The sequence below is a fragment of the Python bivittatus genome, unplaced genomic scaffold, assembly GCF_059951505.1.
Source record: "Python bivittatus isolate LINGU-HERP-01145 unplaced genomic scaffold, Pbiv_v1 ctg000330_np1212, whole genome shotgun sequence".
Taxonomy (NCBI): Eukaryota; Metazoa; Chordata; class Lepidosauria; order Squamata; family Pythonidae; genus Python; species Python bivittatus.
The window spans coordinates 48,555,690-48,579,755 of NW_028277058.1; the positions used below are offsets into that span (position 1 = coordinate 48,555,690).

Sequence of the window (24,066 nt, forward strand, 5' to 3'; positions counted from 1 at the left end):
TGAATTCCACATGAAACCAACTGGGGGTCAATGTAGCACCTGCAACACTGGTGTTATGTGACTGTAGTGTTTCTCACTTGCCAGCATCTGGGCATTCTCTCCCAACTGCAGCCCAAAGTGGCCTTCAAAGACATTGCCATTGAAAGCACATAGCAGTAGTCCATTCTGACAATGAAAAGGGTGTGAACCACTGCCATAGGGACCTGCTGCTCCAGAAAGAGCCACAACCCAGCCAAAGATGGGTAAAGACTATCCAAGCTGTCGTATCTACCTGGGCATCCAGCAGTAGCCATGAGTCCAGGATAATTCCCAAGTTGTGACATGAGAGCTACAGTTAAAGCTGAAGCTAAAAGAGAACCAGATGATTACTGGGAAAACTGGACCCCATTTTGCTAGGACTCAAAGCTGCCTGTTTCATCCTATTCATGCTCTTTCACCCGCTAGACACTGGATCAAGATTCCTATGACATTTTTCATCCAGCTCCGGGGTGGAGATATACAACTGGATATCATTAGCATATTGACATTATTTTAACCTGAACTGACAGTAGTTCCATTAGAGTAAAAGGGAGAGGCTTCAATTTAGTAGCATTCCACAAGAAAATGCCCAAGAGTCTGACCTTTCTTCTCCTACCAACACCATATGGAATCATTCTCTTAGGAAGAAGAAGTGGAACTACTGCAGAGCAGTGTCCCCAACCCTCAAGTGGTCCAGAAGGACATCATGCCTAATAGTATCAAATGTCACTGAGGGGTCAAGGACTAGAAGGGGCACACTCCTCCTATCCAAGTCCTGACAAAGGTCATGTTGAAGATAAATCCCTCACCATATTGCAAAGCACAGGCCCAGTCCAGACTTTGGACACTGCCCATGCAGAATCAAGATGTAAATGAATCTGGGTGACTTCACTTGAAAAATGTTGTGCAAATGCATCACAGTAGCCCAGTGGCAGATCTTCCTGTCCATCCTTCTCTAAAAGGCCTTTAACAGGATGTTGACTTAAATCCTGTGATAGAAGAAAGATGAGAATCGAATGGATGGATGCTAGGGAGTAAGTCATGACAGCAGAAGTGCCATGTGGCAAGTCCTACATCTCCAGGATGGTCTGCTGCTACCAGATGGAGTATAAAGAAGTAGTCTATTGTCAGTGTAAAAGCCAGAATCCGTTCCTAGCCTGGTAGCTTCTGTACATGTAATGGAAGGGTTGTAATCTCAACCTTCATCTTTGGTAGCAAAGGACCTATTGGAGGGTGGGGCCAATCAAATATTGGGAGGGAGAAAGTACATGGGTGTATGTGGAAGGTGAACAAATGGACAGACTTTAAGAAAATATCAGCTAGGCACACTAGTAATTTTGAAGTCCTGGGTGCATGATATGCACTGATCTGTCAAGCTTTGATCCTTCTTATCACCATTTTGACATGTCATAAACTTATGCCTTACTTGAGGATTGTGCACGTGCAGCTTTTAGCAAATTCTGAATGAACATGGCATCAGACTTCCCTTCTCCACACTGTACAAGGAATAATAACATGGAAAATTCTCCCTTTAATTCCTGTGCTAAAAATAAATATCATAACTATGCTCCAGTCATACAGACAAGTTGAAAGGCTTGGGGATTATGAAGCTTAAATAACTCATACTGAAAAATGCTTCACAGTATAAGGTAAATAACTTTCCTCTCCTTAGAGTTAATTAATGAGGGAGGAGCATTTGTTCTTTTGGATATTCGCATAAAGTAGCAGCTGACAGTGAGGAAAAAAAAGAATTGATGCTCCCCACCCAAACTGTAGGCAGAAATCTTCCAGGATCTCAATAGGTACACTGAGTAATTAGAAAGAAAGTAGCATTAGGATTTGATTTGCATGTGCTCAAAGGAAGCCTTGTCTTGAACTTTCTTTCAAAACTAATTTTTCCCTGAGGCCTAATCATGGCCTTGGATGGACCTGCCCCCCACCCCTTGTTCCTTCCTCTGCCCCACACAGTTTGCAGCCTAATCCTTCTCTTTAAGCCTAATCCTCATCTATACAGTATTTTCTTTGCTGCTGTGTGTTCTTAATATATATAAGAGGTTGGAGGAGGGGTGGAGGCAGCTGAAAAAAATCAAGATGGTGGGTACAATCATGTAATCAAAACCCTGTCCCTTTTCAACATGTACAATGCATGCAAAAAAAGGGGCAGAGCTTCAATCGCACAGTTACACCCACCCTCGACTTTTTTTCAGCCCCTCCCCAGACCTCTTGTATAAACATAGAATTTTGACACCCATTTGTGTCTTCTGGGGTTGAATCTGGTAACCTGGCTCTAAAGACCTAGGTCTTGATAGATTGACTACAAAATGCTGGACTTGGGGTGAATTGCATTTCTCAAGCAACATAAAGGAAAGAACATTATCTTTCTTTTGGGTTTCTCCCCCTAATTCTGGTGATGGAAGGGAAAGAGGTGGGTGGCAGCGAATACCAGCAGAAGGTAATCACAGCTACATCAGTCAGGGCTCTCCTGGTCGGGTGGGGCATCCATCTGGTAGAGAGAGCCTTCCATTGTACGTGCTCATCAGGCTTATAAGGGCTGCCGTTCTAGAGCACCTGAAAATTCCCTGTTCTTTTTGGGGTTCAAAGAAAACAGCATTTGTATTAAAGGACAAGACCTTTACAACTTTACACAATATGGAAAAGAAGGAGCTGCAGCAGGCTAACACAAAACCGTACATTCTTTTTATGCTAAGAAGCATTCATTCAAATTTGCTCTTTCACTTAGCTGTCTATTCTATTTCTGGTTGCCCTAATAAGGCCTGGAGAACGTCACTCACAGTGGTTGTGTTAAAACATCATAGGAAACCATCAATAAGGTGTTGAGAAAGTGCTGCATTCAGCTTAGGGCTTCTGTGCTTCCCGCTCCTCCAGCAGAGCTGTAAGGAAGAGATCAGAAGGTTTTGCTTCTGGTTTTGATTAATCATAGTTCAGTGTGTCATTTAAACCCTAAACTGTAATATTAATTGTGGTTGGCCAAGAAGCTAGTTGTTTTGAAGCTGTTTCAGACCAGACATAGTTAAGACTGGACACAATTTATTTGACACGCAGTGATTGACTTGAAGCAAATAAAAACTTCTAGATTCTTTGCTGGTAAAAAGGGAAATGAACTGAATGTAGCTTGTTGATACACGCACACACACTCACTATTTCTCTCCTTGCTAAAGTTCCTTTGCCAAAAATAGCAAAATGATAATGGAGATAACCAAAGTTTTCTCTCCTCTTCTCCTCCAAGAGATCTACTCTTTGCTTAATTTTGTGGTCTACTAACGTTCTTGTCTTCATGACATCACAGTGTGTCGCCATGGAAATTCTTGCAATGTCATAAAAACTCAGCATTATAAATTCACTGAAAAGATGAGAGTGAAGTCTGAAATGTGATTTTGGATCTAATTTGTTAAACACTAACCAGATTGGGCCCAGTCAGTAGAAAACTTATTAGGGTTAAGAGTGATATGAGACAAAGCAGATTTTTTAAAAGTCAGCTTTAAAGATGTTTTTAGTCCCTAAATGTACACATTTTAATTAATATCTGAGCAGCTGATTGGTATTAAAACAAAATAAAGCAAAACAAAAACGTATAAATATATCTTAGTTAAGCTGTAAGTTACTGGTTATACTTACAGTTTTTAAAATGCAGCAAAAAATTGTCCTAGGGAAATGTATGTTCTCTGGAATCTTAAAGGCACAATATTTATGTTTAAATCATTCTCTGAGGCAATAAGAATTGCCTTTTCTCTCTCATTAAAACACAAATCTCTTACAGGCTAAAATAAACAATAATGTTATCAGAAGATTACAAAATTTGTTTAGCATGGGGCAACATTCACACAATTAAATCATTTATATATTTCTACATCAACATAAGTAAAATGCTTGACAGGTCTATTTGAACTAAAGGCAACTGGCCTTTTCCATTCCAGGTAACTGACTTCAGCATCTCTTTCCTTTTATATCCATAATCTAACACTTACCTAATCATTCATATCTCATCTTTGACAGATATTTATGAGTAGATAACCTGCAAAAACATCACCTTCTGTCTCAAATTGTGAACTATTCTTGTGTCAATTTTTTTTTTGAGGGGGGGTGCCTTTGAGTCAGTGTTGACTCCTGGTGACTGCCTGGGCAAGTCCCTGCAGTTTTCTTGACAAGATTTTGGAAGTGTTTTGCCATTGCCTCCTTCCTAGGGCTGAGAGAGAGTGACTGGCCCAGGTCATCCAGCTGACTTGTGTCTACGGTGGGACTAGAACTCACGGTCTCCCAGTTTCTAGCCTGATGCCTTAACCACTACACCAAACTGGCTCTTATGTCAAATATAGTTATCCATATTTAGCATCATCCACAGGAGCAGGCCACTTCCATAGACTGATGAGAAGAACATTGCAATATACTTCTGGGTGTACAAATAATAATAATAAATAAATTATTGTTATTATTATCACAGTATTATTTGTGAAATGTATATACTGCCTGTCTCCCAGCAACCCGACTCTATTGCAATGCATATATATATATACATACATACACACACACACACACACATACACACACACACACACACACATACATACACACACACACACATATACAGTACACCCCACACACACACATATATAAATTTCCCTCTCACCCTATGGGTGGTACGTGTCTTCCTCAACCTCGGGTCCTCTACCAGAGGCCTGGGAGTTGGAGGGTTCTGCGCAGTATCTGAGCTGCTCCTAGCACTGCACTCTTCTGGACAGAGAGCTCTGAGGTTGCTCCTGGGATCTGTTGGAGCCACTCTCCCAGCTTAGGAGTCATAGCCCCGGGTGCTCCTACCACCACTGGGACCACTTTGGCCTTTACTTTCCACATCCTCTCTAGTTCCTCCTTCAGACCCTGGTATTTCTCCAGCTTCTCATCCTCCTTTTTCCTGATGCTGCTGTCACTTGGCACCACTACATCTATCACCACCGCTGTCCTCTGGTCACATATACATATACATATACATATACATATACATATACATATACATATACATATACATACACATACACATACATCGGAGATAAATTCACATCAGTGGAATTATACTCTCACTATCTACATGATCTTTAAAAACTTTTCTTTCAGAAGTCTATCTATTTAAGATCTACATTAGGAACTCAGAACAACCTGTGTTTTATGTTCCTTTTTAGCTCTGTGTTCCACTGATATGGTGTAACAAGATACCAGGATCACAGAGTAAGGAATTAAATATTGTTTCTATCAAATTAGCTCATCAGTCTTTTTCCCAAAGCCCTTTTGTTTCATGGACTTAAGTGACAAATGCTTTTTCTTGGAGTTTTTCTATATTTGATTCAGTAATGTTCTAATCCAAATCAAATTGTGGTGAATCCTGTACATGTATCTTATGCCTGTTGTTTTTAATTTCTTCCATTTTTATGCTACAAATTACTCCTTCTCCTATCATATCACAAACCACTTTTGAAATCATGAAATACTGGAAGAAACTTTGCAATCTGATATATTGCAAAAGTGAAGCAAGTTTGTGAAAATTAGTGAAGAAAAAGCAAGCATCCAGTTTTTCATATTCCACTTATTTCCCTACTTTGATTGTTGTGTTTTCCAAGATGTATCTATTTTAATGCTTTGAAGGAAAAAAACAACAACCAATTTCTCCAATTTATTGTGGGACAAAACGTTTGTGGCATGCAGTCCAGTTTAAATGTGAATTTGGGATCTACCGGATTAAAGATCTGTGAAGGAAAAGAAATGCGTGGTATTAAGACTAGTTCTATGCATATACGTCTTGGAGTAAATTTTTTTTAATTCTGTCACTTCACTTCTGAGTAAACATGCATATGTTAGGGTTTCATGCCATAACCATACTTAGGGTATGCAGTAAACTCATGCTTAGAGATACTGTAAATAATATATACAAGGACAGAGCATCAATGTAATTTAGGATTTATATCAGTTGGGAAATGAGTTAGCAGATAGCAGCATTTACCCCTTTTCTTTTTCTCTTTTTTTCTCTCTCTTTTTTCCATGCCTTTGAGTCAGTATTGACTCCTGGCAATTGCCTGGACTAGTCTCTACAGTTTTCTTGGCAAGATTTCAGAAGTGGTTTGCTGTTGCCTTCTTCTTCCTAGGCTGAAAGTTGAATCCCAGCCCTCCTTCAGCATAAACGTCCATAAAAATAAGAGTTACCACCCAGAAGAAATGACAATGACCTTCCCCCCCAAACACAACCACAATGCTGTATGTTTTCTTGCAATGAGAGATACATAAATCCATAGCTAACTCATATACAACATTGTTCTAGATTTAGACCAGTGGTAAGACAACCTTTTCAGCCTGGGAGATGTAAGTTCTCTTTCCGCCCCATCTACAGAAAGATGAAACAGAGGTCACTATGTGAGTGAAGCTGAAATTATTGGTCCTTTTTTGGGGGGGAGGGGGGAGGCTTTGCCATGTAAATGGTTAAGACATTCACTAAGCCTTAAACTAATCAGAAGTTTAGTAAGGTTGCCGCTTTAAGAAATGCTCTGGGTGGCTTAGCCCTCTACTTCCAGGATCAAACTGGGGAGGTGCATAAAACCCCACATTTTGTGGTTTTAGAACCTCCACTCTCCCATAAACAGAAATTTCAGTTTCACCCAACTTGGATGAGCTGGGGCTCAAAAATAGGATGCTGGTGGACTACTGGTTGTATATGCTGATATCTGTGAAATTTGCCTTGTCTCTCATTTCCCTTTAGTGTCTTTTCCTTCCATTCTCAACTTGGTGTCCTCTGAATGTATTTGGACCACAGATGCTAGAGAAAACTATTGTGGTACATTATTTTGTGACTTTAGATTGGCAGCATTTGAGATGTCCATGAGGTTAGTTTGAGTAGATATTGCCCATCTGTGAAGCATACACTCCACATCAAACTCAAACTGAATATTGAGACTTATTATATATATGCCTCAATAAAAAAGCTGACATTCATCTCACATGCTATGGGGTATGTTATGGGATCATGGCATGAATTTCCTAATTCAAGGCCAGAAGAGCCTGTGATCTACCTACAGGGGTCTGCCACATATGGTGGCCTTTTAGAAGCTCAACAAACTTCTGTTTCTGCATTTCCTGAAAAGCAGTAAAAGGGAGGTGAAAAGTTAGTGAGCCACAGTCTTTATGTATTTGGCTTGCTAAATTATCGATTATGTCAATTATTCTGTAACCTGATTTGCCAAATCTGTATTCTTGTGATGAGTTAGACTTCAATTCCCATAATTTCCAGCTGGTTTCGATTACAGAAATTGAAGTCCAACAACTCCTGAGGGTAGTGATCTGGGAAGTTTGTTATAATGCATGAAGAGCTTTTGGCTTTTGGCATAACCAGAAATGGGCAACTTTGATTGATGGCACCTTATAATTGTTTCTGGGGTTTTTGACCATGGAGGCCCATAGAGTTTGGGGCAGTAAGATGGTGATGTCAGTGGAGGAAGCGGGACTAGTTTCAGACATAATTTGGGGAGCTTGGGAGGTGGTTCTGGGTTTCCCACCCACTCAGAATCTTCTTAGAGGCTTAGCACACCTATTTTAAGTATATATGGAAAACTGGAAAAAATGCACTGCTGAGCATCATTATTTTGCTGCTGAATTTTGGTAGCATGATCTTAGGGAGCATCTGGAGGTCATTCAATGGAGGCTGGAGACTGTCTGTGATCCATCAGCCACAGGTCGCTCCCTCCTGCCATACTCTAGTGACTGTTGCCTATGAAAGGCCTACAGTTTTGCCCTGCCTGACTGTCTAATGACAATGGTTCCACTAATGGTTAATTTTCCCTCCACTTCCTGGAGCTTTCTAATGTCTGCCATATCCCAGCCTGTGCTCCGTGGATTGTTGCAAAGCCAGTTAGTGACTTAGAACTAGAAAATTAAACCAACCAACCAAAAAATCGAATAAAAAAAGAGAAACATTGCGTTTTGTTCACAGTGATGATCCCTGCGGTTCAGCCAGCAAGAAAACCGGGTGTGACGTGGAGGAACCGAAGGAGGCCGGCAGAGGCAGTGGCCAGGAAGGCAGGTCCGACACCTTGAAGTTAAAAGCCCAGCATGAGGAGCTGCAGGAAGAGCAGGCAGCGGGGTCCTCCCTTTTGGTGCAGAAGGCCAGCCTCCACCACACAGGTTCCCCTGTGAGAGGGCAGCGCAGCCAAGGGGCAGCTACATGTTCCCATGCGGCTGCATCCAATTATGAGCTCTCCCTTGACTTAAAGAATAAACAGGTACGCCTGCTTCTCCTCATGCCTCGGGAGAGGGGGCTGGGGTGGGGTGGGGCCATTACTCCATCCACTGTTTAGCTTAGTTCCTTTCCATGTGCACTTCCAGCCTGCTGACCATCACCACTGATGTGGTTGGGACTGGGCAAATGTATGTTGGGAAGAACCATAGGAAATATTTTGCATGAAGAAGTTGCCTTCATCTTAAACCATCAGGTAGGAGGCGATGGGAAGTATCCTCTTTTTTTTTTTTGGCCAGAGATCTTGAAAGAACTGTTGCCCATCAGAATAGACCAGTGTTTCTCAACCTTAGCAACTTTAAGATGAGTGGACTTCAACTCCCATCCTGGCTGAGGAATTCTGGGAGTTGAAGTCCACACATCTTAAAGTTGCCAAGGTTGAGGAAGACTGGAATAGACCAGTGTTCCTCAACCTTGGGAACCTGAAGATGCGTGGACTTCAACTCCCAGAATTCTCCAGCCAGCAAGAATTCTGGGAGCTGAAGTCCACGCATCTTCAATTCCCAAGGTTGAGGAACACTGGAATAGACAATACTGACCAAGATGGAAGGATAGTCTGATGGGGAATAAGGCAGAGTTCCTGATGTATAACATAGCCAGGGATGAGAAAATTATGATAGGAATGCTAATGCATCATAAGATAAATGCATATTTCTGTTCTTTTTAGGGATCAGAGAGAAATGTGGTTGTTTCTTATTTTAATACAAGCTTACTGAACTCACATTTACTGAATTCACACTTACTGAGCCAGTGTGTGAACCAAATCACAAATATATTTCAAGAATTATATGTGCACTGTCATGCATTTATACCCAATTTTCAGGCTGTTCAAATAATGGATATATTAGAGAGAAGTGCACATAATACAGGAGATATTTGTGAAAATAATATAAAGAATACATTATGTTAGGGAGATTGCTTGCAAAAATATGAGTTTTAAAGAAAAATTATGTACAAGAAGTATGGATAGAAGGAAAAGCATGCACAAAATATTCACTAACTTTTATGCAAATATAAGACATAGCAAAGCAAATGAATAAAACAAATTTAAGATTGGAAAAATGAGAAACCGAGTGAAACCATCATTGACAATCCAGGCTTTCTTAATTATTTTTGGCTCACAGTACTCAATTAAGTTGCTCATCCCACAAACCCTTCCAAGTGCTCCAAGCCATATTATACAAATCAAAACATTTCTCCTAAATAAGGTAGGGTTAATAAGTCTTCAATACAAAGAATGTGGAACAGAAGAACTACATATACAGGGTGTACCAAAAGTAAAACCCATAGATGAAGTCAGTCTTGATAGACAATTTATTATATACATTACGTTAAATGTTCAAATCGGTTGCCATTTTCTTCTAAACACTTCCTTACTCATTTAATGCATGACCTTTGAACATTCCTAAGTACAGTAACATCTTCTCTGAAAAAAAATTAATAAAACATATGGTGATTGGCCTATGGGGCCTGACTTTTGGTACACACTGTATTTTGCCTCTTCGTCATTAAATTGGTTACATGGATATTGCTGCAACAAAAATACATCTTGTACATGGGTTGCCATTTCTTCAGTCACTGTGGTAAGTGCATGGGCGGCTAATTGATTTAATTTGCATGCAAGCCTTATGTTCTCCCCTTCCTATGCCTTTAACTCGGGATACTATATTTAGACTGCAAAAAAAATCAAAATAAAAAAATCAAATGATCACTAGATGGAAGCAAACAGATGCAGAAGATGATCACTAGATGGAAGCAAAGAGATGCAGAAGACTCTCTTTACTGCCATCTAGTGGCTCTCTGAATTTTTGTAGGCCAGTTATAGCACCTTGCTTTAACCACAGCAAGGGCTGAAACATTTCTTTCTCCAGCAAGGGTAGAGAATTCAGCTCTTTCTGTCTCTCTCTTTCTGCTTCATCAGTTTTGAAATTAGACGTTCCTAAATATATTAGCTGATTATTAATGTCTGTTCCCATCATATGGATGCAGATATGGAGGAAATGGTGTCTTCTGAAGAACTCTTAGACCAACGGCCTACAGCATTTGGTTTTTGATGTGTTGCCCTGTTAAACAATAGGTGTGGCTAGGAAAAAGATTAAATTAGTTTAGTTTTTCATTAAAAGCAGTTAAGATTGATTCATTTCAGTTAATGTGATTCCTCCCTATACAGTTACAGGTAGTCCTCACTTAATGGCCACAATTGGGACTGGAATTTAGGTTGATAAGTGATGCGGTCATTAAGCGAATCATCACGTGACTGGACCTGATCTTACAACCTTTTTTTGCGGCGGTTGTTAAGTGGAACATGTGATTCTCCATTGATTTTGCTTGCTGGAAGCAGCTGGGAAGGTTGCAAATGGTGATCATGTGATCCCTGGATCTGCAATCGTTGTAAGTGCAAGCTGGTTGCGAAGTGCCCAGATCATGATCACGTGACCATGGGGGCACTGTGATGGTCATAACTTTTTTAGCACTGTCGTAACTTTGAATAGTCGCTAAACAAACAGTCATTAAGCAAGGACTACCTGTAATAAATTCTTCCTTCTCTCACCTATACATTTGTCAGGATGACACTGAGAGCCTTGGAGGTCTCTTCCCATTGTGGATTCCCCATTTTAAAGGCATGGGAGCTCTCCTGTACTTCAGATTTGTAGCTATTTCTTTAATGAACCTTAAATGGCATTATGTTAAAATTAGTTATTGTAAGAAGTAATTTTAAAATATGTTAGACTACTTGTGTATAGTAATTGCATTTTTTTGCTGACGTGTCACTCTTCTTTTTATACTGTTCACAGTCTGCTGCAAAATGTTTGGCTCCAGATCTTGTTTCTCATCTCACCATGTGTTTCTATGTGTGTTTTTATTCTTCACCCAGCTAAATATTTTCACTCCAGTAAGATAAGGAAATTTTTAGTAGGCAGTCCAAGTTGTTATATTTGCCAATGTGCATATTCAGAAATGCATCAGAGGTATGCATCTACTGATGCACTGGATAAAAATGCCTCTGAGCTTAGATGTATGTCTGACTTTTTACAATATTTCTATTATATCAACCATCTTTGAAGTCCTCCCCCCACCCCAATGTTTTCTTAATCTATGCACAATTGCATGTAAACAGCATTCAGACACAGTGTTCTACCAGATGTGATTCTGAATCAATTTCATTTCACAGAAATGAAATTAAATTTCATAAAAAATGAAATTAGAATTTTTAACTTTGGTTCAAAATAATCCAGACTGGGATAACATATCTGGTAGAATCCAGGCAGAATGAATGGATCTGGGAAGGTCAGTGCTGAGCATAGCCAGATCTGATGCAACTCATCAAAGGGTGGCTTTTCATAAATAAGGAGACAAATAGAAGACCATTTTACTAGTCATGCCAGTACAATACACTGCCAGCAGGGCAGAGCCTCTGAAAAAAAAAAGGGCCTCTGAAAAATACTGGCATGCTTGGAGGGACTCCAATATATACAAAGTAGATTTATTTTGAATTAACCCTCTAAAAGTGTTAACATTTCCCCCCCCCAAAATGAGTACAGGTAGTCCTCACTTAATGACAACAATTGGGACTGGAATCTTGATTGTTGAGTGAATCTTGGTCGTTAAGTGAGACACCCACATGACTGCTTCGCTCAACAACCACAATCCAGGCACTCCTGGTTGAGGTTGTTAAGCAATCTCCCAGGTCATTAAATGGGAGATGGAGCTGAAATCCTTCTGGCAGGCAGCCCTTTCGTTCTTAAAAGTTCCTGCGGACTGCCAAGGGGTTCCCTCCCCCCCCGCTCCATGCACAGAGGATAAATCCTTTGGTGGGCTGCGGGAATGGAGCACAAATCTTCAGGACTGGAGCACAAATCTTCAGGATTCTAGCAGTCCCATGAAGGATCTCAGCTCCCTTCTGTCCCTTCTGCTTGCAACCTTCCTTGCCGACTTCCCCATTGACTTTCTGGGGAAGCCAGCAGAGAAGATTACAAGTGACGATCACATGATCGCAGGGCGCTTGGCAACTGGTCGTAAATGCGAGCCGGTTGCCAAGCACCTGAAATGCAGCCACGTGTCCACGGGTTTACGATAGCCAGAAGTGCTTTATGGGCTGTAAAGCACCCTTTCCAAGGCCATTGTAACTTTGAACCATTGTTAAATGAACGGTCGTTAAGGGAGGACAACCTGTAAAGGAGGAGAGTTCCCCATATACTCACTTTAGCCACAGACTATTTGTGTTAGATGTGTTTGGTAGTTACTGGGATCATCTCCATGACTGCCACCAGGTATACTAGAAATGGGGAATCCCAAGCCACATGATATGTGCCCTTCAGGCTCTTTTTCTACAACCTTTTGAAATTGCATAGCTAAAAGTCAGCCTCCCTCTTGAAAATCAACAGGTAAGTTTTATGTTAAAAACACACACACATACACCCCCCCCCCCAAGGACAATAGGGAGTATTCCTATTTTGCTTGTAATCATTGCCCAGTTTTTTTTTAAAAAGTGGCTGTAAATTCTTTTAATTATGTCACTGTAATGCCACTATGCCACCCTTGGTGCTGAAAAAAAAGTGTAAAAAAGACAGAGTATGCTTCCTGGCCAAAAGATTACCTGCCCCTGCTAAACCCTCTGCTTTTAGGCAACAGGAAGGATGGCACAACTGAGCTTTCCTTAGAGAATTCCACTGAAAATTGCAACAGAACAAAAGGAAGTGATAAAAACACATTTGCTTGATAGATTAGATGCAGACTGTAGTTTTGGAGAATAGTTTTATGGATAGTTAGATTGTCATTTGATGCAACCTAAATTCATCTTTGGAGTGTACAAAGATTAGAAAAGTGTATTTTTCATATGAAATAGCTTCTGATTCCCTTTTTTAAATGATTCATATAATCCTTGGCAACCTCTTAGTTGGATAAATCCAGTGATGACAGCATAAATAATTTGTACCCTCTGCTTATATTCTTTGAAAGCAATCTATTATTGTACCAATTTCTTGACACAAAAGCCCAACTTAGGTATTTTACTCATGTGTTGTTTTCTAGCACATGGTGTTTGCATGAAGCACTTTCAGTCCCACCATGCATGCTGGATAGTCCTGATTCCTGATATCAGTGTGCAGGTAACAGCTGCATCTTTTCAGACATTTATTTTGCATATGCAAATGGCAGCAAGTGGGTCTGTACAAGTGTAATGTTGCTGGCATGATATGGCCTGAGGGTTCCACTCATCTTCAGGTAGAACATCTGAGCTGAACACCTGAATAAGGCTTACACAGAAAAGTTATATCACACAGAGGACTATAGTTATGGAAGATATAGAGCAAGGGGCCACCCAGTTAAGGTGGGCTCTCTAATAAACTTTGGATTATCCTTTGGTCATGGGTGGGCAACCGGTGGCTCCAGAGCTGTAGACAACCATTGAATCCCATTTACTGGTTTATTTACTTACTGAAAAGCCATAGACCAAAAAGAATCTCTTTTCTGCAGTTCTTGGAGCCTCGTTCTCGTCATCTGCTGAAAACAGTTTCCTGCCATTTTGAGATGGGAAATACAAGAAAACCATAGTACAAGCCCTAAAATAATCCCATGATACTAACTCCCTTCAGAAACAGACTCATCCAACCCCCCATGCTAAATGCAGCCCTTAGCCCACCTCTGCTCTGAGGGTGTCCATGCTAGCAGGGAATTCTGGGCATTATAGTTTCACCTGCTTGGAATGTGTCGGGTTGGCAATGTCTATTTTCCAGGTTTAGTTCCATAGGAATTACCCTAAAGCCAAATATATTTCACTTTCCTGCCATTATTCATCAGACTCCATCTAAACCTTTCTGAAAGGGCTTGGTCGCTGATGGAGCAAATGCCTTCAAAAAAAGGCAGAATAGCCACTGGCATCCTGGCCTCAGATTATGGAAGTTCAAATTAAACCCATCTAGAAGGAAGGGAACAATTGTTCTAGAGAAGTCTAGATATATTTAGTCCTTCTAGGTCCAGGTTCCTTTTGGAGTCAAATACCCAGAAGGTACAATAGCAAATTTAGGGTGTAATAAAAGTCCTTAGTAGTGGTACAGAACCTGTGACACAACTCTGGCGTAAAAACAACACCTGTCCAAGTTTCCTTTATATACCTAACTAAAGTAATGCAGTTCTCACGTGCATCTGTTTAACTCTCCAAGTTGCAATTTGTCTTCTTAAAAACCAATACAACTCAACAGCTGCTTGAAGAATAAATCTGGTAATATGCAAGAAGAAAACTGTGGTCTGATTTGGAGGTGGCACTCAAGAAAAGCTCTCAGCAAGTTAACAGGTCTCTCCCTCCAGCAATCTTCTGGTGTGATGAGGGAGGGGCTCAGAAACATTCTCTTCTGTTTGTTCCTTACCATTGTTTGCTGTGTTATCTGAACTCAGACTGAAACTGAGTTTACACATTGTTTTAACCAGGTTTGTTATACATACTGTAGTTGGTTAAGTTCACCCAATGCTAAACCAATGCTACACCAAAAATCATGGTTTACAAACCATAATGGCTGGGTTCATGCAGCTAAGTCAAATTCAAAGAGACCACATTTCTGACATAGTGTTATGTATGAATTAGCCAGTCAACTATGGTTAATGGAAAGAAGTCAGCCCCAAATCACAGTTCATGAAGCTAATTCACAAGGCATGTTTAAAATTAGCATTCTTAAGCTGCTGTAAATCTAAAAGGTAATGAGATAGTTTGAGTCTCCTCCACCCTTGCAGAAGAAGAGGAGGCAACGGGAGAGTCAAGAGGAGAACACGGCTATGGATTTAGGACTGTATCTAAATCCAATCACTCTACTTTAAGTACTTTAGTGTACGATACAAACTGGACTCAAGTCGAAGTCTGGAGAGCCATGAAATTACTCCTTAAGAAGGAAAAGTTTCTGTTTGAGAGAACCATCTAGCACAGGGTTCCTCAACCTTGGCATCTTTAAGACAGGTGGACTTCAACTCCCAGAATTCCCCAGCCAGCAAGCCTGTCTGGGGAATTCTGGGAATTGAAGTCCACCCGTCTTAAAGTTGCCTAGGCTGAGGAACCCCGATCTAGCAGAACAAAGAAAAATCACCCTATCACATTACCTTGTTATTAATTTTTCTCTGAGTGAGAGACATCTGTAAAAGTTCAAATGATTTCCCCTTCCTCCAGAGAAAGGTAAAATATTGATACAAAGTATAGTTGGAAATACGTTGCATGGAAATTAAATTTAGAAAAGAGTAAAATCAAACCAAAGCACTGTAAGTCCAGGAGAATACAATGCAATTAAATTTAGAGTGAACAGCAAAAATTGAAAGCTAAAGCAGTAATTGAACTGTATTCCGATGGGCAACCATACACTGAAAATGATTAGTACCATTTTTATATATATTTATTTGGAAAAAAGTACTGTATTTGTGTATCATACTGAGCTGTCATGTAGGTTTTGAGGTTTTGACTTAGTATGTTATGTGAACCCAGCCATTTCTGTCTACTAATCATGGTTTATGTCTTATAATAATCTGTGAATTCAGCCACTTGTGGCTTAGTGAAGAAAATATGATTAATTATTGTTTATGGCGACATGTAAACTCAGCCATTCAAACAGAATTTCCTTTTACATAGGTCTTGGTAAAGCAATCATACCTTGAAGTTGGTCTCCAAGAAACCACATTGTGGCTGCAACGTGGCAAGGTTGAAATGTAGCTAGGGAGATTGCATCTCCCTGTCCTCTCTTAATTTGGAGGCAGGAAGGATGGTTGGGAACCTTGAGATTCTTTGGTTCTCCAACACATCCTGCCCTCTCAATACCAGCATGCCCCGATTTTAGAGCACCATTTAAAAAAAAAGAGAAGCCATCATCTCTCATCATAGAAGAAAGTGCCCTCTTCTAAGCAAATGACAAATTGCACGTGCACAAACTTGCTTCAGAACTATTGTTTTTATCCACATGCAGACATATGCAAATCTATTTGACAGCTGAATATGTTAAACAACTCAAGCTTATATGATTGATTGGCTTCTTTGAATCAGTTGACAGGCTTGCAAAGTGGGTAATTCCAAGCTTCCATCCAAGGAAACATGGGATGGTAAAGTTTTAGCAGACAGCATGTGTTGAAGCCTCAGTAAGATGATGAAAGACAATTCCCCTCACTTATTCATAATTGTGAAATCATTTTAGACTGCCCTCATCAACTCATTGATAGCAACTGGGACAGATGTTTCTTTTCTATAGTTGTGTGTGTGTATGTGTGCATGTATGTATGTGTGTGTTTATATATATATATATGAGACATTTATTCTGCTTTTCAATCCCAAAATCTTCAAGGTGGCTCACCATGTAAATTAAAACAGTCAATGATAGATTAAACACTCAGTGGCTGTCACACACTTAACTGGGTCATGAGCAACGTTGGTGCATTGTGCAAATACCATAAGCCCATCAGCAGCAAGGGATAGAGGAGATTAATTTTAGCCCAACATAGCCCAGGATTCCTTTGGGCTATATTAACTTCCCCCAATTAGCTGTATTATGCACACAGGGAGGAGAGGGATAATGGAGCGTTAACCATGTCTTCCTGCTTTTGGCAGGTAGATAAAATCCTCAAGTGGCCTCAGCACGAAGGAAAACCAAATTTTCTAGGAACTCCAAACCTTCTCACATGTAACTTCTTTCTTAGCAAACTTGAAAGGAGAGGGGTCGGACAGGTAGAAAAAAAGATGAGAGATGGGTAAGCCTCACTTAACTCTCTGCAGTGGTGCTGACCCCCAACTGGATCACTGTGATTGTTATTCTTCCCTCCACCCACAATATCTGGAGGCCGTCAAATATAACAACTCATCATTCAATTGGGGTAGCTGCAACAGATGTGAGCAATTTTCCTAAGTGGCAGCTGACTAGTCAGCCATATTGCCCAAATATATCCAAAAATAAAATCAGAGTTGGTACCAAGGTTGGCATTGTTGACAACTGCAGAAGCCCAAACTTAAGCAGTCATGCTATGATCCTGCTCCATTGCCTTATTTGTTTTGTTCTTCTTGACTGTTCACTTGTCTTCCCTCAAGCAAGTGAATAGTGATAGAACTAAGGAGATCTGAAGCTCCCTTGAGTGGCTATACAGATTAGGTCCAAAAGCACAGGGAAAGCAGGGTATAAGTAAAAACAGCAGGATAACAGAGCTCAGGGTTCTAACTCAGGAGGAAGCTGATTCAGAACATTTTGACTAAAGATCCCTCAAATTTACAGCTGGCACAAATTCTGAGTCTCTTCTGACCTTGGGATGGGTACCCAGCAACTCCCAGAATTCCTTACCTGACAAGGTCATGCTGAGAATTGTAGGAACTGAAGTCATCTATCTGGAAGGCCATAAGTTTAAGGAAAGTGGCAATAAAATATAAAATAAGGTAAAATGAGAACAGACAACGTAACCGAAACAGGGTAGGGTATAAAGAAAAAGGGAGGCAAAGCTGAATAAAGCTTAGTGGAATTGCTGGTCTGAATGCCAGCCCTCTAGGAAACAGAATTCCATTATTTAGTTAGAGGACTCTATCTGATGTCCTGTCTATCTAGTTAGAGCTCTGGTGGTAGTGAAACATAAAATATAACCTCTAGCAATGAATGCAAAGGACAGGTAAGTTTAAATGAAAGAAAGCCTTCATTCAAATGTGATATTAATCTTATGGTAAAGTGTAACCAATTCTGCTACATTCCATCTGGAATCTCATAATTCTTCTTGTCTTCAAAGGTAATGGGCATGCTTGTATAGTCAAGATATTTAGAATCTATCTGCAGGGATCCAGGACGGCTACTATTTTTTATTTTGTTCCATTAGCCTGAATCTTTTATAACAGCCTCTTGACAAAGCCTTTCATCTTAACTAGAGCGATTCCCCCGTTGCCTCCATTTTCTTTCAGAGTTTCAAGTTGTCATATAGCTTGTGTTTTGGGATCCAGAAATATATTGAGTTAATCATTATTTTCAGAAGAAAATTCCAGGGAGAGGAGTTTTTAAGTAGTAGGCAATTACTTTCATTAGTCTGTTGCTTTATTAAAATGTCAGACACTCCAGTTTCTTTCCTTACAAAAATGGAAAAGGGGGGTTCTTCCAAATTGGGTTGGTAACATAGACCCTTCCTTATATGGTTTTAATTTTTAAAAAGTAAAGAGGAAACTGGCCTGTTGAAAAGCAACAGCATCATCTTTTTTTTTTTTATGCCTCTGGTCATAGAGATCCGCCTAAATAAATAAATAGGTTGGCCGCAGGACAGGGCTTCATTTGGAATATGCTCAATTGCCTATAAAAAGGGATAGGCTAGGAGTGGGCACTAGTAAAGAACATCTTGAGGAGCTAGAGGGGTGGGGAATAAAGATCTTGGGGAGCTAGAGGAATGGCAGGGTGTAGCTCCACCAATTTGCTTTCTGGTAAATGGATTTTTTTTGTGATTGGCCACACCACCCAATGAGCTATTTTATAAACAGGTAAACCCATTTTGTGAGAGTGCCCAGACCATTGTCAAAATTTCAGAGCTATCCTGTGGCCCAAAAGGAATACCTTTCTCTCCTATAATGCAAAATAGACAAGATAATATACATCTATTGATTTTTCTTCTAATAGATTCTAAGAAGAACAGGATTCAGCTTGTTACATGATGACTAGCTAGTTCAGTTCCACCTACTGGATCAGATTGGACTGGCAGCTGATTTTAACTGAAGCATTGCAGTGAAATAGTGTTTTCTAGTGCATCTAAAGAGCTTGCAAAGAGGTGTAAGACAGGCCGAGAGAGCATAACAGTAAAAGTAGAAGGTTGTCACCCCATGCCATCTGGCATCTGCTACTTAAGGCAACTTCCCCCTTTTGATCAATGGTAACCCTGGCTTTAAGCAAGAAGGTGTTTCAAAATTGACATTTCAATGGAGAGTAAGAGTACAATCCTAGGAGGAATTGGTCTGTAGAAGTCACTGAGTTAAAAAAAAAAAAAAAAAAAGCATGTGGGCTTTAAAAATCCAGCCAACCACTAGATGGCAGCAGGTGTCCTGGTGCCCTGTTGGTTTCCTGTAGCTGTTTGTGGCCATCTGGAATTGTGCATAAAATGGAAACCTTGCTCTGTTTCAAATCTGGAGCAAACCATCATGTTCCAAAAGTCCTGCCTAAACATTCTGGGTTGGACATGGCTTGGCAGAAATAATGGCAGAAACATATTTTGGTTGTTCCAAATGTTGGAAAAAACACAAATCCAGAGGGATTCATGAGGGGAGTAGGGAAAGGCTAGAGCATGTTGTCCCTCTTTCTTTTCCCTTAGCAGCTCCCAGCAGAGTATATACTAGTGGCCAGCCTGCCCCTGATCTTCTCAGCACCAACCCTTCTCTCAGCCACTGCACTCCTGTCCTTGGCTCTTTCTTGTTCTCTACCCTGCCCAAACTGCTTTCACCCAGAACACCTGCTTTGGTCCATACTTGTTCCAAGTTTCAATCTGTGCATGAATCAAAACAACTAAAACATGGTTTTGGCTTGGACATGAACCATGAAAACAGTTGTTCACACCCCTACGCCTGTCTAGTGCAGTGCATGCTGACTGGGGAATTCTGGGAGTTGAAGTCCACACATCTTCAGGGTGCCAAGCTTGAGAAACACTGGTCTAGTGGTTATCAAGAGCTGCTCCACTGAGTCCAGACTTCTCCCAATATCTCCCCACACAACCTCAGCCACTCAAAATCTTTCCAGCTTTTGACTTTAGCTTTGTGACTTTTCTGTGAAAATGAAAGAGCATCTAATAAGGACATCATCTTACCAAGCCAAGTGTGCATGGATCTGTGCCCTCCCAAAGCCTTGGATATGACTTTTAAGAGCCCCTCCAAAACATACCATTATTCTGAATTTTGATGTGCCAGAAGAGGACGTTTATTAACTATATGGAACATAGTGTTGCTATATTTGATTAAATTTGATTTAAATTAAATCAAATATAGTTTTTGTCTTCATTCTACCTACTCTTTTTCTCCTGGTCCTGCCTACTTTTTAGAGTATAATCCTTGGCATTCCACCAAGACCAAGTGTCCTTCATCCAGAACAAATGAGCCAATAAAGATTCCTTCTAATGGAGGATTTCAGGAAGAGTCTTTAAGGTTCAGTTTAGATCTCATCTAATCAAAAGAAACACACATTGTGAAAATAGTATGCTTTTAAATTAATTTATTAGAATTCTTTCCTCTTAGAGCAAAAGGCAGCTTATATGGGGATCTCTGTTAATGTTATCCCCCAACAACCTTGTGAGATAGTTTAGGCTGAGAGAGAGTGACTGTCACAAAACTGAAGGTAGACTTGAACTTGGATCTCCCCAATCCTAGTATAATGTTAAGGTGTTGGACTAGGACTGGGGAAACCCTGGTTCAAGTCTGCTGACATCCATAGAAGCTCATTGGATGACTTTAGGGAAGCAACTTTCCTCACCGGAGGAGTTGGAGAAAGCAGTCTGAAGTAGGTCACTTTGATAAAGTGGGATATAAATCTAACAAATCATAATAATCTCAACAACATGAGTTGTGGCCAAAATAATGTGTGTTGCTTTCTTCCCTGCTGACAGATGTTGTTGATTCTGCAGAAAATAGCAAATGTTCTGTTAAGCCATGCTATCGGAAAACTGTATGTCAAAAGAAGTCATTGACTCTAATTCATCAAGTTGCACTGCCATGGTGTGATAACTTGACTGACAATTTTTGCACTGCTTTTTATTAAAGGGCACTTTTTCTGTTCTTTCAGGTTAGTAATTATATCTTCCTACTTCTAATATGAGGGATTGAATGATTCTGCACATATCCTCCTAGAAAAGCTGTCATTTCATTAGAAATCTCAGATAATTACATAGGTGGCATTTCCACTCAATATTATGAACAACGTGACATGTTGATCTTTATTGACAACATCTGCCTATGCAATTTTATAAGAATAAAGCCCCTAAATAGCTAACTACTTGTAATATTAGGCCTGTACTCAAACAAATATATTGTAAATTGTGCACTATTTTAGGAAAATCAGGTTTCAAACTCAAAACAACTGCTTTAAGCTCCAAGTGGAAAGCTTTGGATGACGATTTGTAGCAATTTTGCCCTAAAATATAAATACCTGGTCAAATTAAATTGGTTGTGTCATGGTGTGCTATATTTGTTCAGACTGTAGCTCAGAAGAATCTCATTTGATCTACTCCTCAAAATATTTTTAGGACATGAGGATCAGTAACATGGACCTATGGAAGATTGTATATAAGGCCTCTTTAACTCCCAATATAACTAGAAGAAAAATGCACTATATTAATTTCAGCATTTGTAAATGGTTGTAATTCATTCTTCAAACTATTATTTCTATCTCAAATGCTGGAGAAAATGAGCCATCTCTAGTCCTAGGCTGTATGAGAGCTCTGAGCCTGTTTTTGTGGCTCCTGATATCCTTCTTCACTGTAAATACCCAAAATCAGTAGTTCAGCTTCTCGCTGTTTTGAGGCAGGATATATACAAAGCTATAGCATATGCCCTAAAATAGATTTAATACAGTTAAACTTGCTAAACAATCCCAAGACAAAATCCTTGCCCCACCCACATGCATAAACGCTTCCCAAATTTGGCATCATTTCCCTGTTCACTGCAGGTCTCAGCCCTCTTCACTAATAATACTGAGGAGAGGTGAGAATAGAGGCTATTTTGAAAATATAGCTTATTTTTTCTTGCAGACAGAAAATTTTTGCACATCTATCATTTTCTTGTGCGTGTGTGTGTGTGTGCGTGTGTGTGTGTGTGTGCAGAAGCAAGTAATTGAGTCAGGATGGAGAAAGGCATGTGAATCCCTCTTGAGAAAGCAAACTTAGAGATCACAGAGATTTTTATTTTTTATCTCAGTAAAGATTTCAGTAAGGAGGTGATTAGTATCGGTGGAGAACAGCTCTCGCTCCTATTTCTGGAGGATCAATTCCACGCCTGCTTATTAATGCAAAGCTGACCTCTGTAGCTTGTACCTCCTTCTTCAGTTTTCTTGCTTTACATTGTAATTTGGTGAACAGCAGCTTCCATCAGAACTTTGAAGGAGAAAGTCCTTTATCAGGAGAAACAAGAAACTGCTCCAGTCTCAATAATCATAAGCTGTAAATCTCTATGGGGATAATTAGTGCTTATCCTTTCAGCTTTCTTCTCCATTGGTATCTATCCTTCACATCATTGAAGCCGTCACCATTGTTACTTAATGGACATTTGGGGGCACCAAAGCTGGAATGATGTATGGTGAGGGTAGAGAGCATCCTGCAATGGTTCCCTTGTTAAGCTTTTATCAACAAGGCATGAAGAAGGAGACTATTTGTACAAAGACCTTCTAAGAGATGGGGTAGGTACAATAAATACTGATATAAGAAGTCTAGTCTGGTTGTTTTCACTGAGCAAGTAACATTATCAGCCCACCTACAGCACTTTTATAAGCTTGCTCTATTGGAATGTTATCCTTCATGGTTTATCCCACTTAATAAAGCTGATGGTTCATATGTTTTGGAATGGGGGGAAAATACTTTTCCCTCCTTTGATTGACAGTTTATCCAGCACTGATGATGGTCTAGAAAAAGGAAAAACAATTTTATCCTATAAGGGATGAAAGGCTATTTAGGATACGGTCAACCAAAATTCATGTTGGAATCATGCCATCATTGGGAAATAACATAGTTTCACCCAGGCTTTTCCACTTAAAGAATATTGGCCTGCTGTATCTAGGGCAGGGTTCCTCAGCCTTGGTGACTTGAAGATCTGTGGACTTCAACTCCCAGAATTCCCCAGCCAGCATGGCTGGCTGGGGAATTCTGGGAGTTGAAGTCCACACATCTTAAAGTTGCTGAGGTTGAGGCACCCTGATCTAGAGCCCCCAGATCTGGGCTGCAGAATCTACACATCCAGGAGATGGCAGCCAAGAATTAGGGTTTTCTGTATCTTTTTGGGGTTGCCCAAATGTTTGCAACCCAGATCTGATAGCCCAGTGATATCTTATTCTTAAGCAAAATCATCAGGAAATCATTCCCATTGACTAAGGGGAGACTCAGATGCTCAGTTTCACTATTATGAAAATGACTTTCTCATTTTCATTCACAGTGGGCCAGATAGCACAGCCTCTAAAACAGTTCTTATTTGTTCTGAGGACAGTAGTCCCAAAACTTCTAAAAGTCACCATATGCAGACACAGGCAGTTCTTGAAATAACCCAATCTTAGATCATTCAGATATTGGTAGGCCTAAGAACCAAATGGCTCTTTCAGTGGTGGCCCACATTGTCTTTAGACTAATGTTTTTAGACATTAAGACTACAGAGATGAGGCTCAAAATATTTTTCCTCTGTATTCTCAGTTCCTGATGATAACATCTTAGAGACTAATTCTCAGTTGCTGCTTTACAATCCTAATAATAAGTAGAAACTGTTCACTGAATAAACCTAAGTATTTTTTGAAGGGTATGAGAGCCACTTTGGTGTAGTGCAGGGTTTCTCAACCTTGGCAACTTTCAGATGAGTGGACTTCAACTCCCAGAATTCCCCAGCCAGCCTTGCCTGGGAGTTAAAGTCCACTCATTTGAAAGTTGCCAAGGTTGAGAAACCCTGGTTTAGTGGCTAAGGTACCAGGCTAGTAACTGGGAGACCATGAGCTCTAGGTCCACCTGAGGCACAAAGCCAGCTGGGTGAATTTGGGCCAGTCACTCTGTCTCAGCAATGGCAAAGCCTCTTCTGAAAACTGCAGGGACTAGTCCAAATAGTTGCCAGGAGTCAA

At 40.2% G+C, this 24,066-nt stretch overlaps 1 protein-coding gene across 2 annotated transcripts in view; it reads left to right on the top strand.

Moving 5' to 3' along the window:
• IQSEC3 (IQ motif and Sec7 domain ArfGEF 3) overlaps positions 1–24,066 on the top strand; it is a 187,865-nt gene that overhangs the window by 108,779 nt on the left and 55,020 nt on the right. Inside the window, exon 3 of one of the 2 annotated variants that reach the window (XM_088141557.1) lies at positions 8,003–8,291. In XM_088141557.1, coding sequence (XP_087997683.1) covers positions 8,003–8,291 — 289 coding nt within the window. The remainder of the gene's footprint in view (positions 1–8,002; positions 8,292–24,066) is intronic. The other variant, XM_088141558.1, reaches the window with a different exon arrangement.